Consider the following 16,167-nt stretch of genomic DNA (forward strand, 5'->3'; position numbering starts at 1 on the left):
CTGTGAGACCATTAAGACAAACCAATAATTGCAGAAAGTTTTTAATTTTTACTATTTGAGACATTCATTTCTTAAGAAGGCATCTTCAAAGAATTGATATAAATACATTGAAATTTAAAAATTTAGGAGTTGCTTTAGTCTAATAGATGTAATGAAGAAAACAAATATTTCAGATTACCCACTTCTAAAGTTGTTAAATATGTTTACTTAAATCCTGTTCTTTATCTTCTGTTTCACTTTGAAAGATCTATGAAACACATATACAAAGCCTTTCGCATGAAGTGCTGAAAATAATGATGTCTGTAAATTCCTGTTCAAGCACAGTCAGCAAAGCTCCCTTTTTACAAACCCTTTCAGATGGTTTGAGGCAACCTGCCATTTCTATGACTCTGTGTGAAATTGCAGTAATATTTTCCATGTTTTACAGTTTATGATTCTCTCAGATTATGGTGTTGAATTCTCCAAGATAATAGTTTTAGTAGAGGCCACTGGACCCAACATTACCCTACTGATGTTAGTCTCGGTTTATCAGAGGAAGCAAGACCTTTTGTTCCTTTAAATAGGAGTCAGAAGATGAGCATCCCTGGAAAGGTTTCATTCACAGTCCATGGAGAAGTGATTCAGAGCAAGAACTGATAGCTGCAGGTGCCTGTCTGTCCCTTTGACTGTGTAATGATTTCACATAGGCAATTGGTTTACCTGCCGTAATTGAGACTCTGCTCCAAAGTCCTCTCAAGTCAGGCATTGTCCTCCTGTTGGGTTTTGGATTTAGCACTGGTAATTGTGCAGGACAGCTGAGCGTGGTAATGAATTTCAAAAATTCAGCTGGTTGTCTTGGTGTGCGGTGCTAAGGGATGTATGGTTGATTGATTTGTTTCTCTATGCTTAAAAAAAAAAAGCATTTGCCATCATACAAAAACCAAGGCAAGTTACATTTTAGAGAAGCTGAATTACAAGTTAGTATACTACACCCACATTGAAAGGCATATAATCCTAAACACATTCCTGAGCAAATGCTTCATCCAGAGAAGCTCAAGAACTACAATAGCACCAATGCAAAGAGAGGCATAGATGAACCTTTTTCTGCATAGTCTATTGGAGTACCCTCTCAATACTGTGATGTGCCAATCCAATGGTCTTTTCCTCAATCATCTTTAAATGTGATTTTTAAACTGGCTTAAAATCACTGCTGTTTCATTACCAATTAGTAGTATAAGCTTTAATTAAAGCTGGTGTAATTCCTTTTGTCAGAGTTCCACTAGGAATGATGGGCTGGAGCAAAGAGCGTGCTAAAATGATGGTAGCTATTATTTCTCCAATTAGTGTATTAATGAAAGTAAAGTAGAAATATTGCTACAGGTACAGTACTTTTTATATATCTTTCACTAATATTGACATCCTCTCTGACTTCTTTTAAAGCAACTCATATAACCCCAAATCCTGGATGCTGTCATCCATTGCACACTGGTATTTAAAATCAAAACCTGATATCCTTAATTGCTTCATTTTCAATTTCAAGATGAATCTGTGCACAAGCCATTCTCTGAGTTTCCATCCCATTGAGTCCAGAAGGTATTCTGTCTATTTCATGCTTTCCTGCTTGAAGACACCTAGCAGGAATGACTAGCAAAGTTTTATGGGCAAATGAAAAAATGATTTTTGTTTTCTCTTTTAGCTTGGCTGCTGGAATCCTGTAACTGGTCTGAATGGGTCACTAACAGACAGAAAGCTGGAGAACAACATGAGAGGAGTGGTTCTGCGTGTGGTGACTGTGCTGGTAAGCAGATGCTCATCCTTCTGCACTAGCAGGAATGCATTTTCTTCCTTTTGCCACATCTTTTTACTGAATCCGCGGTTTTACCAAGAAAGTAGTTGGTGTTAGCGGCTCTGATTTAAGCTGTTCAAAAAAACCCCAGAAAGATGGATATTTTCCACAAAATAAAATTGTTTATCAGTACAGCACTTTTCAGAGTAAATCAAACACATTAGAACCTGTTTCTTCCACAGGCACATTCTAAATTAGGTAACACAAGCATGTGAGCTGATAAAAGGCAAGCTTCAACTGTTAGCTAAAGCTGCCTAGCTGAAGCTCTAAATAATTCAATTCCAATCACCTTGGCAAATTGTGTGCAGTCTAACACAAATTGTCACACTCAGAAAATATTCAAGGTCAGCTTTGGTCAAGTAATGTTAGTTTGGTAAAACATCCACTGTCTCATGCTTGCTTTTTGTCAGCCAGGTTCTTCCCCTGTGTTAAGAAAAATTCTTGGTTTCAAGCTGAACAGACAATGTCTACCAGGATAGGAATTCATGTTATGAGGCCAGCGTATTCCCTGCCATAAACCTAGCTTGAGAAGAAGTTTTTAAGAGTGAGGGAAAAGAAGGAAGAAAATAATATGAGACATATAGCCCTCTTTGGACCAATGCCCAAATACAAAGTTGATCCAGGGCTGCAGAACTGTCAAGGTTAGATTGAGCTCTTTCTCTCTTGCTGCTCTCTACTTGTGTTTGAGCTCTGTGTCTAAAGGCCCAGCACTTTTTTATTAACAGCAAGATGAGGTGTTTTCAGGGTTTGCATTGCTGACAGTGCATGATAAAGGGTCAGGGGTGGCAAGTGAAATCACCAGAGCATGTTAGTGCCAAAGACAGAGTAGTTTAATACCCCTCCAATTATTTTATGGGTATTTAGACACCTTTACCTGTCAGGCTGAACATTCTGTTCCAGCTCTTGGTACATTAGAGAACTTCCTGATGTAGTATCTACAAGACAAAATAAACCAAACAACTGCAAGCAAAAAACCCCCACAAACTTAAAAAAGAGCCCAAAGCCAAACAAAACAACAGCAAAAGGCAGGCAAGGAGGAATGAATGCACAGAGGGGAAAAAAAAAAAAGAAAAATAAAAAAGAAAGGAGTAATAGAGAGGGAGAAGATTATACTTTAATTGAATGTTCATCACAATAGCATCATGGTGGCAGTGGTTGGTCTCTGTTTTGCCTGATACTCCTATTAGTTGGTTCAGTATAATTATCTGTTGACAAAAATGATCTGTGGATTTTCCCTAGAAAAATAAATTTGAATTAGAATATTAGCATTGTTTTCAGTAGTAGCTCTTCCCTCTCTCCCCACTGTTCCTGCTTTATCCCCAGTTATCTTTGTTACCTTGACATAGAGCTTCTTCTTTCACATTATTACAGCATGGATATATATCAAATTGCAAAGATACACAAAAATAATTGCCTATGCTGGTAGAATTCTACAGTAATTATAAAAGCAAAGACAGAAATTTAAAGTTCAACACAGCACAGGGCATTTCAGTCTCCTCACTAGTTTTATATCTTCTGGGAAGGACAGTACTGGAGATTTGTATTTAACCTGTATGGTGAAAATGTTTGATTCTTACCTTGGATGTGAGCGCAGGAGGGATTTCACCAATTAACTTTATTTTAGTGGTGATCTTTATTTTCTCTTCCATCTCTCTCCCAGTTCTTCAATTTAGTCATTTCAGTTAAAAGTAAAGAATCTATACCGACTGTGAATTATTAGTTATTGTTATTAATTCTGCCATTTTCTAACAGAATGATCTTGATCCAGGGAAAAAAGTGTTAAAATTAAATATTAATATACTTGAATATTAATAGGTTTCTTTTTCATTGAGAGTCGAGAAGTTTACATTAATTTATGAATTGGCTTTGTTAAAAGTTCAAATCTCTCATGCCTTTTTAGATAGCACCCCTTCTCCTCTTCCAATTTCATTTTGTTATGCCTTCAGGTTGAAAAGGACATTTTTTTAAATTGCAGTAGAATTTGAGAGGTTAGCAAATTGCAACACCTGGGTTTATATTGTGTTATACTAATGAAATTAAACCTTCTGGAGTCTGAAAATTATAAATGACTGTGATTTATTTCCTCAGTGTTTCAAAAAGCAAGTGCTGAACAATTCCCATCATCCACATCCATCTACTAATTCCTTTCCCTAAGTAAGTGTAATAATTATGAGCTACGTATCTGCAGACCTTAACCCAAATCTCTGTGAGTATGGCAGAATACAGCATAGCCCCAAACTGGAAATCATCTGGTTTCACTTGGCAGAGAATCCTGGCTCTTCTGCAGTACCTGTGAATGCATTCCTTTGCTTAAATAGCAATAAGAAATATTTCTTTCTGGTTTATTCTGAGGAGACCTATGGTCATGTTTGTCTACACATAATTCAGTGTTTTAATCTGAGTTGGACTAGTACCACATTTTCTACACTTTACTAAAAGGCTTATTTTGTCTAACTTAAATATCAGATATCTCTGTCTTGGACTGCTTCCATACATGAAGCTGAAGTCTGAACTTTGTGTTTGACAAGTTGCTCTTAAGTTCAAGTCACTTGCTGGTGAATTTCTGAAATGTATTCTGAGTTTCTGAAATGTAGCTCAATCAAAGGTCAGCATAGCTGTTCCAAACAAATTCAGAGTGTCTTGAATGAACAATTGCCCAAGAAAAAAATTAGCTAACTATCCATTTAGGCTGTCTCAATTTCTTCTCTTTTCCATTATTCAGTTTTATTTAAAAAGATCTAAAATGCAGCAGATATTCTCAAAATATCATTGTATTAGCCACAGCAATTACTGAATTATTCATATGAATATTAAGACATTGGAAATGGAATGAGATTTGGTCCATTTGACCATGAATAGGCCAGCAGGTATTTGTAAAATTGTATTTTCTTAAAAAGCCCCTGTTGTTCAAAAAAGGAAAAAAGTTGGAATTTTTCTGTTTTAAAGCATTAAAACCTTGACTGAAACGTACAGAGCCTTTCCTGAAAATGCATGAGGTATAATATCCTAATGGTGCAAAAGATACTTTTGGCTCTACATGAAAATTCAAAACAGCTCCCAAACAGGAATGTATTTTCATATCTGGAGGGTCCTGAGAAGGCAGGCAGGATAAAGGAAAGACAGATAACAGCAAGCCATGCTGAATTATGCTTTGCCATACATCCCTGTACACAGTATCTCAAGAGTTATTACCCAGGTTACCTGCACAGAGCTGCAGGTTGGTCACCCTGGGCTGCAGGCGGGCACTGTGGGATGTGATGTAGTGAAAGGCAAAAGGGTAGATAAGCATAGAAAGAAAAAAAATTAAGAAACCTCATTTGCACCATGGAAAATGTTATCATATGTGGACTAGTTTAATTCTCAGTGGTTGGTATTTAATTCATGAGCATTTGTTGCCCAGATTAGAAAAGAAAGAAATTTGAAAGCAGACAATGTCTTTAGGGACATTGAGCTGGCAGGAGGTCTGCATCTTCAGTCCCTTTTTCTATTGAATTTACCACTCAGAGATGAAACATAAGATATGAAGCTAAGGCCTGATTTTAAAAGCTGAAACTGTCTTTGGGATTTGAATTCCAATACTGGCATAAAGGAAGTTAAAAAAAAGTTCTTTCCAAAGCTGGAGTAACTTTCAGAGTGACTGGGGAAAGGACAGGCATAAGGAAGATGAAATAAGACAGTGTGTAAGCGTATGCAGAGGAACAAAAACAGTTAGAAGTGATAAAGCATTATAAATGTCAGGGCAGAAGCATCAGTGTATGACTGTACAATAAAGATCAACCTCAGGGAAGATTATGAGCAGGATACCTCATTAAATGTTGAATAAATATTTTATAATAATGTGCAATAGTCTCATAGATAATGCTTATTATAATTTCTCCCAATATTTTTGGTGATCACTTTTCTCATGCAGTCCTGATTCCATTCCCCCATTTTCATATCTGAATGCTGTGGACTTCTGTAAAATCTCTTCATTCCATCAGGCAGCTCTATCTCTGCCCTAGTATCCACAATCTTTTAAGAAATATTATTACAATTGAGGCATGTATTATACTGTGTATATCTATCTATCTATCTATCTATCTATCTATCTATCTATCTATCTGCGGGTATATTGGACTGCAGTAGTACCCAAAATAGCAACAATTCGAATCATTATTACAAAAACAGAAACTAGTATTCCTTGACAGAGGCAGAACCTGTCTTCATATTCCTCTTGCAACCACCACACCCGTACAAGGGCCAAGTTTAAATTGCTACTGACTGAGCACGGGCCTTTTTTAATAGCTGTTTTATGTCCCTTTGAGCTACCTAGCTTGTATTAAAACAGGTCATAAACCTTACACTTATTCACTACTGGGATCATTCATTTGACAAGCTTTAATCTCGCAGCCTGCTGGGAAACCCAGCACCTTTTTTTTTCAATTATTGTTATTCTCAACCCATTTTTCTAAGGTAGCAGGTCTATATACTAGATAAGGTGGTTATCAAGCAATTCAAATGTTTTGGGACCTGGCTGGGGCTGCAGCTTGACAGCATGGTAGGTGCAGTGCCAAGCTTGGTAGGACCAGGCTAACTCATCTCTATGTCAAGGGCTGTCTCTCAGGGCTTTTATCCTCTTGCTGACCCTTACCCATCTGCTCTGTGGGCACATTTGCATTCCAGAGCAATTCACACAGTTCACAGAAATTTGATTTTGAAACAGAAAGAGGCTCTTACTCTGGCTGCAATTATCCTTCCTCACTGCACAAGGCAGAAAAGGAGGTGAGCTCTGTGGCACAGCTCCTTATGAACAGGAGCCCTGGCAAGGCTGCTGGAGGGAGGGCAGTGTAGCTGCCAGCAGGTTAATGCACCCATACCACACTTGTGCTAATTCAGGTGTCTGAACTATCTGCATTAAAGCCACCATTGTACTCTTTAGACACACTCTGAAGCACCCCAATCAATTCCAATCTCAATCCATATTCCTGTCATACGGTTCAGAAGGAGCTGTTACCTGCATTAAGTTATTGTGGGTTAAAATCAATACACAAAGCTTGGCAGCATTCTAATAGACCATTGCCATAGATTGCTTTGAAAGGAGTTTTAGTCCCATTGCTGAGAAATGGGAGGAAGAGGGGCTAACATTCTTTGTTCATTTCTTGTAAGTAGGACTAAAATAAAAATCATAATAAATCTGGAAGTCACCATTTCACTCAGGAGGGAAAAATACTCTTTGAAGTACTGTAAAAGACAAATTTCATGTCTAATTGATGACAATAAACAGATCAAAAAAGAGACAGACTACACATGGATAAGAATAGGCCAAATGTAAAATCCACCTAATATTGTACTCAGTTTCTGGAATGTGAATTAATTTTTTGCTGTAGAAAAGGTGACACTTCTGTTAGTACAACTGACTTTCTAATCAATTTGTTTGAAAAGCACAGGATCAGAGAATGGTGGGCTTTGGTGCCAATAGAGTTACGCAGCCCATTTACTTGGCACAATATTTACTTATCCAAGATCTTGTAGATTTCAATCCCTCATCTATGTTTTAGTTTTATTAAGGGGTGGGGGTTGAGTTATGTTTTGCAGCAATGTTATTAACTGTTGATAGTGGGAGAATTTCTGCAATGAAGGAATTAGATGTTTCAATTAAATGTTGGTCATTGACTCTAACATGAATAATGTACATTGTTGTTCGATTAAAATAACAAGCTGCTATGCTGTTCCTATCCAAATAAATTCCCCAAAACAGCAATCAATAAAGCAGTTGAGGAAATCAAGTATTTGGGACTGCATATTTCACCAAAATCTTTTGGGGAAGGAAATGCAAAATACCTAATGTATAAAAGGGGGCCATTCATTATTTTTTCAGTCAAGGAAAAAGCAATTTTGCCTAGCAGCAAGACAATAGCATCTTGTTCTTGAAAATATTTGGTTCTAGGTTATCAGACTTAGTGTTTCCTGTTGGTTATAATGGCCATGCTTGGTCATCCAGCAGCCATTGGAAGGAAGTTGAGAAATCTAGTAATAAGTGTGAATTTCAGTTTGGGGAGCAGTTTCTTAACATTTGCAGGGGAATGGGAGTTTTTAAAGTGTCACAGTGAATATTTGCTTCATGAGATTGCCAAGACTCAGCCTGGGCTATTGGAATCATTTAATGTGCCTGTCCACTGTTTCTAGAGTCAGTGTCAAGCACACATGGACAGTCTTGCCCACAGCTGAGCTTCATTTCTTGCTTTCTTTTTTTCTTTTCTTTATTTTTCTCTCGCTATTTTCAGTGGAGAAAGAGGGAAATTTTATTGAATGTAGAGTCCTATTGAATGGAGTGTCGCTATGAGAGTATTATATTCCAGTATGTTCAGAAATTTTTGATGAGTAGACACAGAGGTCATTTCCATATGCTTTATGAATTCTAACCACCCATATAATTACCTAATTTCAAAACTCTCTCCACAGAATGGTTTAGATTGGAAAAGACCTTTCAGATCATCAAGTCCAACCATTAACCCAGCTCTGCCAAACCCACCACTAAACCATGTCCCAAAGTGCCACATGTCTCTAACATATGCGAATGTCTCCAGAGATGGTGACTGCACCACTCCCCTGGGCAGCCTGCTCCAAAGCTTCACAACCCTTTCAGTGAAGAGATTTTTTTCCTATATCCAAAGTAATTCACCCCTGGCACAACTTGAGGCCATTTCCTCTCATCCTATGGTTTGTTTCTTGGGAGAAGAGGCCAATTACCACCTTGCCATAACCTCCCTTCATGAGCTTATAGAGAGCAATTATGTCCCCCTGAGTCACCTTTTCTCCAGGCTAAACCCCTCCAGCTCCCATAGAGCTCAAATTTGTGTTGTAAATCCCTGTAGTGATTAGTTTCTCTAACCTCAAAAGCCATTTCTTTTGCCCAGTGTTTTCTCTATAGTGCCCTGGCTAGGAAGTTTCTGTCCATGCTAAGGGGTAAAGAGGATTTAGCTGACCAGGAAAATAATCCAAAGCTTTCTGGTTTGCTTTTGCTTTTTCATTTCATCCTAGCTTTTTTTGCATTTTTATATTTAGAACAAGAAAAATAAGTGCAGCAGAGCAGTGTATCATAGCTCCATATAACTTCTATCCTGAAATAGATAGAAGCCACAAAAAAGCCACAGAATCCACACTTTTAATTGGAGAGAAAATCTATCTTATTGACCAGTGATCTCCTAATGAGGTGGTGGGAATGGGTAAAATTATGAAAAGCTGAGCTAAGACCACTACTTCCTTGTAAACAGCCCACTGAACACAACTTTTTCTTCCTCTCATGTATTTAATTAGAGTGCTGGGTTTAAGATCTGAATGAAACTTTTCTGTTCTTTCAATAACATTTTCTGTAATTTGTCCAAAATGAGAGCTTCTTTACAAAAATACTGGATCTTTAATACTCGATTTTCATTGAGGACGTAAAAGATTACTATCAAAGCCTGGAATTTAAAGTCACTATTAAAGTCACTGGCTAAAAATCATCCCAAATAGAGACTCTGGGTTTAGGGTACTGAACTTTTGAAAAGTAATCATTCTCTTGCTCTCCCTCCCTGCCTTCTCTAAGGCTGGAATTTATTGCTTGACTTTATCATCCACATCTGTGGCACAGCTACAAACAGATGTTTCTCTTTGATTGTCTAATTAATTAACACAACCAAGTTAAACTCAGCGTAATTGTTCTTTTCTGCTATTTAGCTTGAGTATTGCTCCTTCTGTTTCCAAGCATGAAGGTCTTCTGTGCCCGACAGCTTTTCTCTCCTATTTTTAACTTTATTAGGGGGTATAGTAAAGAATGTAAAAAGATTGCGTCAAACCAGATATTTTATCCGAATTATTGACATGTCTGAGAATTTCATCAGAGTAAACAACTGTATTTTGTACTTTTAAGTCTTAGATTCTCGAAGCATTTAGCAAATTGTCCTGGTTCTGGCCAGGATCCAATTAATTTTTGCAGTACCCAGGAGGAAACATGACTAGGACCCACAGGTTATGTTATGCCATCTCACATCACTTTCCAGGGATGCCAGGAATGTTAAATTACATCAGTCTTAATATGTAGCGTATTGTTAACCTCAATCAGTCTTAGTTTGTGGCTTCGTCTTTAAAATGTGTGATAATAGGGAAATGAATGGGGCAAACATTTTCTTGAGCTTCTTCCACAAAGTTATTTGTACTATTACATCCTCTTTCCAATGCTTTCCCTCTTTTACACCATGTTGCCTTAATCTTGGGCTCACCTTTACTGTTCCTAAGCTGTACCAGTCTAGCATTTTGCAGTTTCTCTTGCTTGGGGGACATAATCTCCTCTGAAGCCAGACTTTGTCTTCCTACAGCCATAAAAAGCAATATGCACAGCTTCACCCCGTATAACCTTCACCTGTTTGCTGCTGACTTTCACTTTGCTGCAGGTGGTTTTGGCTGTGTGGTGCGTAGCTGTCCACCACAGTTAACCCACAGTCCTGTGTAAAATGCACCAAGTTTTAAACCCATCCTCCTTTGGGTCAGGGCAGCACAGCTTTGATCCCAAGAAGAAACCAGGCAGTGATAACTGTGGAACTATTTTTGAGAAAGAGCCTTTATCACAGACTTAGTAGTGCTACATTCAGTTGACATCCAAGAAAAGGGGTGTGTTGAAGGTAAAGTGGAATGAAAATAGCCCCTCTCTTAAAGGACTTCCATTGAGATTGGATGAAAAACCATCCCCTAAATATATTGGATTTCCACGCAGCTCAGTGAGGCAGATCATCAACCTTGCAAAAACAAGAAGTTAAGGGTGTGCAACCCATTCATTTTCTTTCATTTTTCTCCTCTGTCATGAATGTTGTGACTAGTTTGCTTCTCCAGACCTCCCTGACTTTACAGGCTGTGAAGTCTGCTCTTGCCTCATAGAGGCTCATAAATCCCCCAGAGAGGTGACTCCAAGAGGAAGAGGAGAAGCAGGAGCAGTGGCCTTCCTGGGATCACGTCACTGTATTCTGGAACAATCTAGGTCTGAAGGGACCCTTGGGTGGCAGCTCTGTGGAGCAGGGTAAATGTAAGAGGAGGTTGTTGGAACGCTGTCCAGGGGAGTTTTGAGCATCTCCAAGGCTGACAATTGTATGGATTCTCTGATAAAGACCTTCTTAAATAGTCTGAATTAATACTTGCTGCTTTGGAGAGAAAGTGTATCAGGATTTTCCTGTATTTACTGGGGTCAAATGGAACCTTCATCATCTGGGTGAGTTTTCCCACCTCCAAAATCATCAGTTAGCTCACCAGATTTTCACACCTACTTTCTGCAAGCTCATCATTGTCCTTGTTGTTTTGCTATGTTTATTTTCTTTCTGCAAGTTCAACTTTTTCAAGGATGGAGACAATCATTTTAACATCCATGCTGTAGGGATGTATGCAGCTTTCCATAGCTCCCATAACACCCTCCCAGTGCAAAAAAAGAAAATAACAACTGACATAGTTAAAGCTGCAGCATTTATAAAGGGAAAAATATCAAGACAAATATTTTTGTCCTCTTTCAATGCATTCTCAGAAACAGTTGCCCAAAAATACATCATGGCAGTAGATTGGTTTTGTTTTGTTTGGAATGTGGTTAAAGGGTTTGCTTGTCCAGACTTCAACAAAAATTGCAAAATGTTAGTTGCTTTGCATAAAGCTGATTGACTATTTATATTTCATTACATATATATATGTAGGATACTGGACATTAGATTTTTTTGTAAATCTCTCAACAACAAACAGCATTATATTGCTTAATAAAGGACTATTAAGCCCTAATAAGGATATTAGCTGTGACAAACTGCATTTTAAACAGCATATTAAATCACTACAATGAGCAACTGGTTAGAAAATTAATTTATGAGCAACTATTTTCTAAATAATTTAGTGAAAAAAATTAATCCTTTCTAATATGAAAATTATCAACTTCTAAAAAATCCTTGGTACGCATAAATATGTATAATTTTGTGCATAGTGTGTTTAGATTGATGAACTACCATTTTTATTTGTTGCAGAAACATTTCTTCCCTGTATTTTTCAGTCCATATTATGGAATCTATCATTCAGGTGATCAGCAAACCTGAATTCACATTTGTGCTCTCATTTCAGAGAGGCTTTCATCAACTTAGACTCAATTTCTTCAATGTCCTTGGTATGTGGGCACTTGAAAATTATGTTAAAAATTCATTTCACTTTCTCTCCTCCATTTTTAGTCCGTTTCACTGGTCTTGTATAATATGGAAGAAAGAAATTCTATATGACAACTACAAATAATAACTTGACACAACCTGAGGCAGTTTGACTGCCTTGACTTTTTTTTTTTTTAATCAGGGGTGGGATTGTGTGGTTCATTTTTTTTTTTTTTTCTATTTGATTTGGGTTTGGGGTTGGGTTTTTTCCTGGATTTACTGGAGTCAGAAGAGAACATCCTGCCAGTGCAGTCTGGTTGCATCCTTTCTTCTTTGGCAGCATCCTCAGCATGTGGCTGTCCTTGAGAGTATTTGCTCAAGCATTTACAAAAGATGCTTTCTTATTTCAAAAACATCCTGTCTGCAATTCAGTGACACCTGTTCATATAGAAGGACCTTCCAGCAAGCTAAAATATTAGTGAGGTATAGGATTAGTGAGAAAAAAATGGTAAAAATACTGTGGCTTAAAAGTAATTTAGGGGTATAAGTAGTAGAATAATAAAGAAATATTTTAAATGCCAACAATAATTCCACTGTATGTAGAATTAAAGTTTGGGCCACAAATACTGCAACAAATCAATTCTGTTTTCTTCTGTCTACTTGTCAGTTTTGCAGACCAGAACAAAGTGGTCAGGGAGTAGTTTCATGGGCTTGTCCTGGCCAAGCTATGACAAGTCAGAACTCACTTTTTTGCACCTTAGAATAGATGTTTCTGTTAACCTTATACAAAATTACAGCACTGTGTAATGAATTAAAAGAAAAACATGTAATATATTTTAAAAACTACCTATGTGTTACAGCACCTTAATGCTTTAGGGGATGAGTTAATATTTTGCTGTACTTAGATCAGACAGATGTTTTCAGAGAAAATAAAGAACATGCCTAAGTGAAATCCATCTATGGGAAATATATATTTTTTGTCTTTATAAATATGATCTGGGTTTTTTTATCCTTTTGGGAAAAAAAGTGCAGGGGAATGTCTAGAAATTAATTGTGCAACAGGAAGACTAACAGAGCAGGGGCAGTTTAATAACAAAATAGAGAAAACTATTATAAGTCTTTGGAAAAGTAAGAAAAGCATGTTGTTGGAAATCTGACCTTTCAGTATCAGCTTTTGTTATCTTTTTTGATCCTTTATGACAGTTATCTTCCAGATGAGTATTCATCAATCATTCTCATAGACAGCCTTAATTCCTACAATTGATTGTCCCTAAACTAATCAAATGGAGCTTCTTTGGATTGAACTATTGAAGTTTAACTGGCCTATATTCAGGTTACAGTAGAAGGACAAGAGCAACACATGTTTCAGTTTACCATGCTTTTCTTTCCTTACAACATGAATTTGTGGCAGCATTAGCTACAGCATTTGCCCAGCTAGTGGAAAATGGCAGTGCTGTAGAATCCTCCTTATTTACGGACAGACATGGAGTGTATGTCTGGACTGCTGACCATAAGTGTGGTCAGCAGGCATTGCTAAAAAGCATTCAGTTGAAATGTTGCAGCAGAAAATCTACAATATTTACAAAAATCTACAAAATCTTCTGCAATATATAATAGAAAATAACATTTCTCTATTGAAGGAAATCCAAAACAAAATAGCAAATTGTAGAATGTAGGAGGCACTGCTAACAAGGTATTTTAGGAAAGTTTTGTATAAATTATATTTTAATAGTTCCTTCTTTAGTTTAAAAAAAGACCCAGCAACCAAACATGACATGTAATTGTTTTATTAACAGATTGCTCCTTTGTTTTTTGTTTGTTTTTTTGTTTAGGAAGAGCCCTTTGTCATGGTGTCTGAAAATGTCCTGGGAAAACCAAAGAAGTATCAGGGCTTCTCAATAGACGTGTTGGAAGCCTTGGCCTCTTACCTCGGCTTTAAATACGAAATTTATGTAGCACCGGATCACAAGTATGGGAGTCCTCAGGATGATGGGTCATGGAATGGCCTGATAGGAGAACTGGTGTTCAAGGTAAGGTCACTAATCATTTACTCAGTCATAATATGTGATAAAGTTAAGAAATATGTGTTATGTTCTGTTTGCATCGGCTAGTAACCTTTTTTACAGGTGGTTGATAGCACTTCGTTTCTTGCACTTTGCCAGCACTTGGACGGTGTGGATTGGATAGCACTTAAAAGCTGGAAATTCAACTTGTTAGTAACTGTTTAAGAAGCAGGGCAATCTCTTTTTTTTTCAACCAAAGTAAAATCTAAACGTAGTCAAATAATGGGATGCACAGCATCCTAATTAGTTTCGCAAGTCCTGACACAAATGAGTTGAAGAGGCTGTTCAAAAGAGGAAAAATTGGTGTTGCAGTAATTAGTGATACATTACATAAATAATGTATAGCACTTAGAAAAATGTTGGTGTGATGAATACATGAAGAATATAATCAACAGAAAATGTTTTATTGATATATAACAACAGCACATTATGCAGATGTATGGATCAAGAGTTATATATTATTATCTATTCTGTAATTAATAAATCATTTAGTCTACTTAATTTGACATTAATTTTTCAATATTATAAATAAATTGAACCTAATGCATATGCAATGTTTTTCTTTTTTCTTTTTGCCCACTCCTTGCATCTTATCTGTTTGGAGTTTCTCCCATTGAGAGAGAAAAGACTAGACAGACTTTATTTTGCTGGTGCTTCATTTGCACTGTGAATATACGTATTTTATTTGCTCTTAATTAACATGTGGGGGTAGCTTTTACAGCTGTAGAGTCCTACATTTGTTGTGCTTCCTTGAAGAACTGCAGTAGATATTCATGTAAATAACTTAGACATTGGCTATAGAAGTGTTTTTCCAAACGTGCAGGTAGAATTTAATTCATAAGCACAGCTAACAGCAAGGAGAGCTGTGGTAAGGTACAGGACTTATGTCTTTCAATAAAGGAAGAGAACATAATATTTTTGGGAAAAAAAAGAAAATCTTATCCTCCATGGGTTAAAAATTACTGATAGGTTTAACCTATTCTGCCTTCCTGAGCAGCAGGAAACCTGTTGGAATGAAAAAACCCAGCTACTCATTCTGTGCCCATGTCACCTTTCATACACCTACACTGTAACAATAAACTTATTTTGCTCTCTCCCTATGTCCTTATGAAGCTGGAGGCTGGAACTGTTTATTCACAATTGGAAAGCTAGACATAGCCAGAAAAGTAGATTTTCCATCACCTTCTAAACCTTGACAGCTAAAAATCTGTCATCTGATTTTGAGACATAACACAATGGCCCATTGATTTATTTTTACATTTCTTTCTGCCTCTAAAACTGATATTATGCTACACCCTTTTCTCTACAGTGCTCATCAGACCACTGCATAACACAGACTGGAGGGGACTTAATTCTAGATGGTCTGTAAATGGAAGTGGGCCTGGAATTTCCTTGCAATGTATGATTGCTAAGGCAGAACTCCTAACAACCCAAATGGCTCCAAGGAAAAACACATAGGGCTTTCTTGTTCCCTTGGCAGGCAGGGATTCAGAGGAATAGCCCACTGAAGGTAGTGACCACCCAGATCTGTAAATCCATGTCTCAAGTGCAACAGATTTACCAGCCTGCTATGATTTTGCTGTAAATGAGTCTTCACGGATATGAAATCTTTCTGCACATCTGCAGTGTATGAAGGGTTAATGGAGCTGCATTTGGAATTCAAAGCCAATGTTTTCTCTATACTGTGGCAGTGTATAATTTTTCATCTTCCTTACCCTTACATAATTAATTAGCAGTAAAGGTTCACTGTGTCCTCCTCTCCTTTTCTCTGTCCCTCTTAAGGCAAAAGAACCTCAGGGCGAGCAGCCAGTGTCTATCTACCCCTGACCAAGTGCAAGCTGTTCTTGGAAGGCTGCGTTCTTATTTATTGTGAGCTCTGTTCTGCCCCCAGAACTCACATTTCCATCCACTTGGCAACTTCATCGGGGAAGTACAGGAGCAGAGAATAGTTTTTAATTAAAGGCCTAACCTGCCTGAGACACAGCATTTCATTGTTTTCCCAACCAAGTTGTACATGATAGTCTGGCCAACAAGTGGAGGAATTCCAGAAACAGTGGGAGTACTCTTTGCCTGTTAGTGTGTCAGCCAGGAACGAGTTCTGCAAGAGACAAGTCTCACTCAAAGGTAATGGAAAATAGCTGCCTTCTCTTTTTGAGTG

General features: G+C 37.4%; 1 protein-coding gene across 6 annotated transcripts in view; it reads left to right on the forward strand.

Annotated features, from left to right (window-relative positions):
• Positions 1-16,167, forward strand: part of GRID2 (glutamate ionotropic receptor delta type subunit 2) — a 679,311-nt gene that overhangs the window by 535,730 nt on the left and 127,414 nt on the right. For all 6 annotated transcript variants that reach the window (XR_012580377.1, XR_012580376.1, XM_005484610.4 and 3 more), the window contains exons 9-10: positions 1,676-1,777; positions 13,779-13,976. Coding sequence is in view for 4 of the 6 variants with exons in the window: in XM_005484610.4 (XP_005484667.1) it covers positions 1,676-1,777; positions 13,779-13,976 (300 nt within the window). In the remaining 2 variants the exon portion in view is untranslated. The remainder of the gene's footprint in view (positions 1-1,675; positions 1,778-13,778; positions 13,977-16,167) is intronic.

Source organism: Zonotrichia albicollis, chromosome 5, assembly GCF_047830755.1.
Source record: "Zonotrichia albicollis isolate bZonAlb1 chromosome 5, bZonAlb1.hap1, whole genome shotgun sequence".
NCBI lineage: Eukaryota > Metazoa > Chordata > Aves > Passeriformes > Passerellidae > Zonotrichia > Zonotrichia albicollis.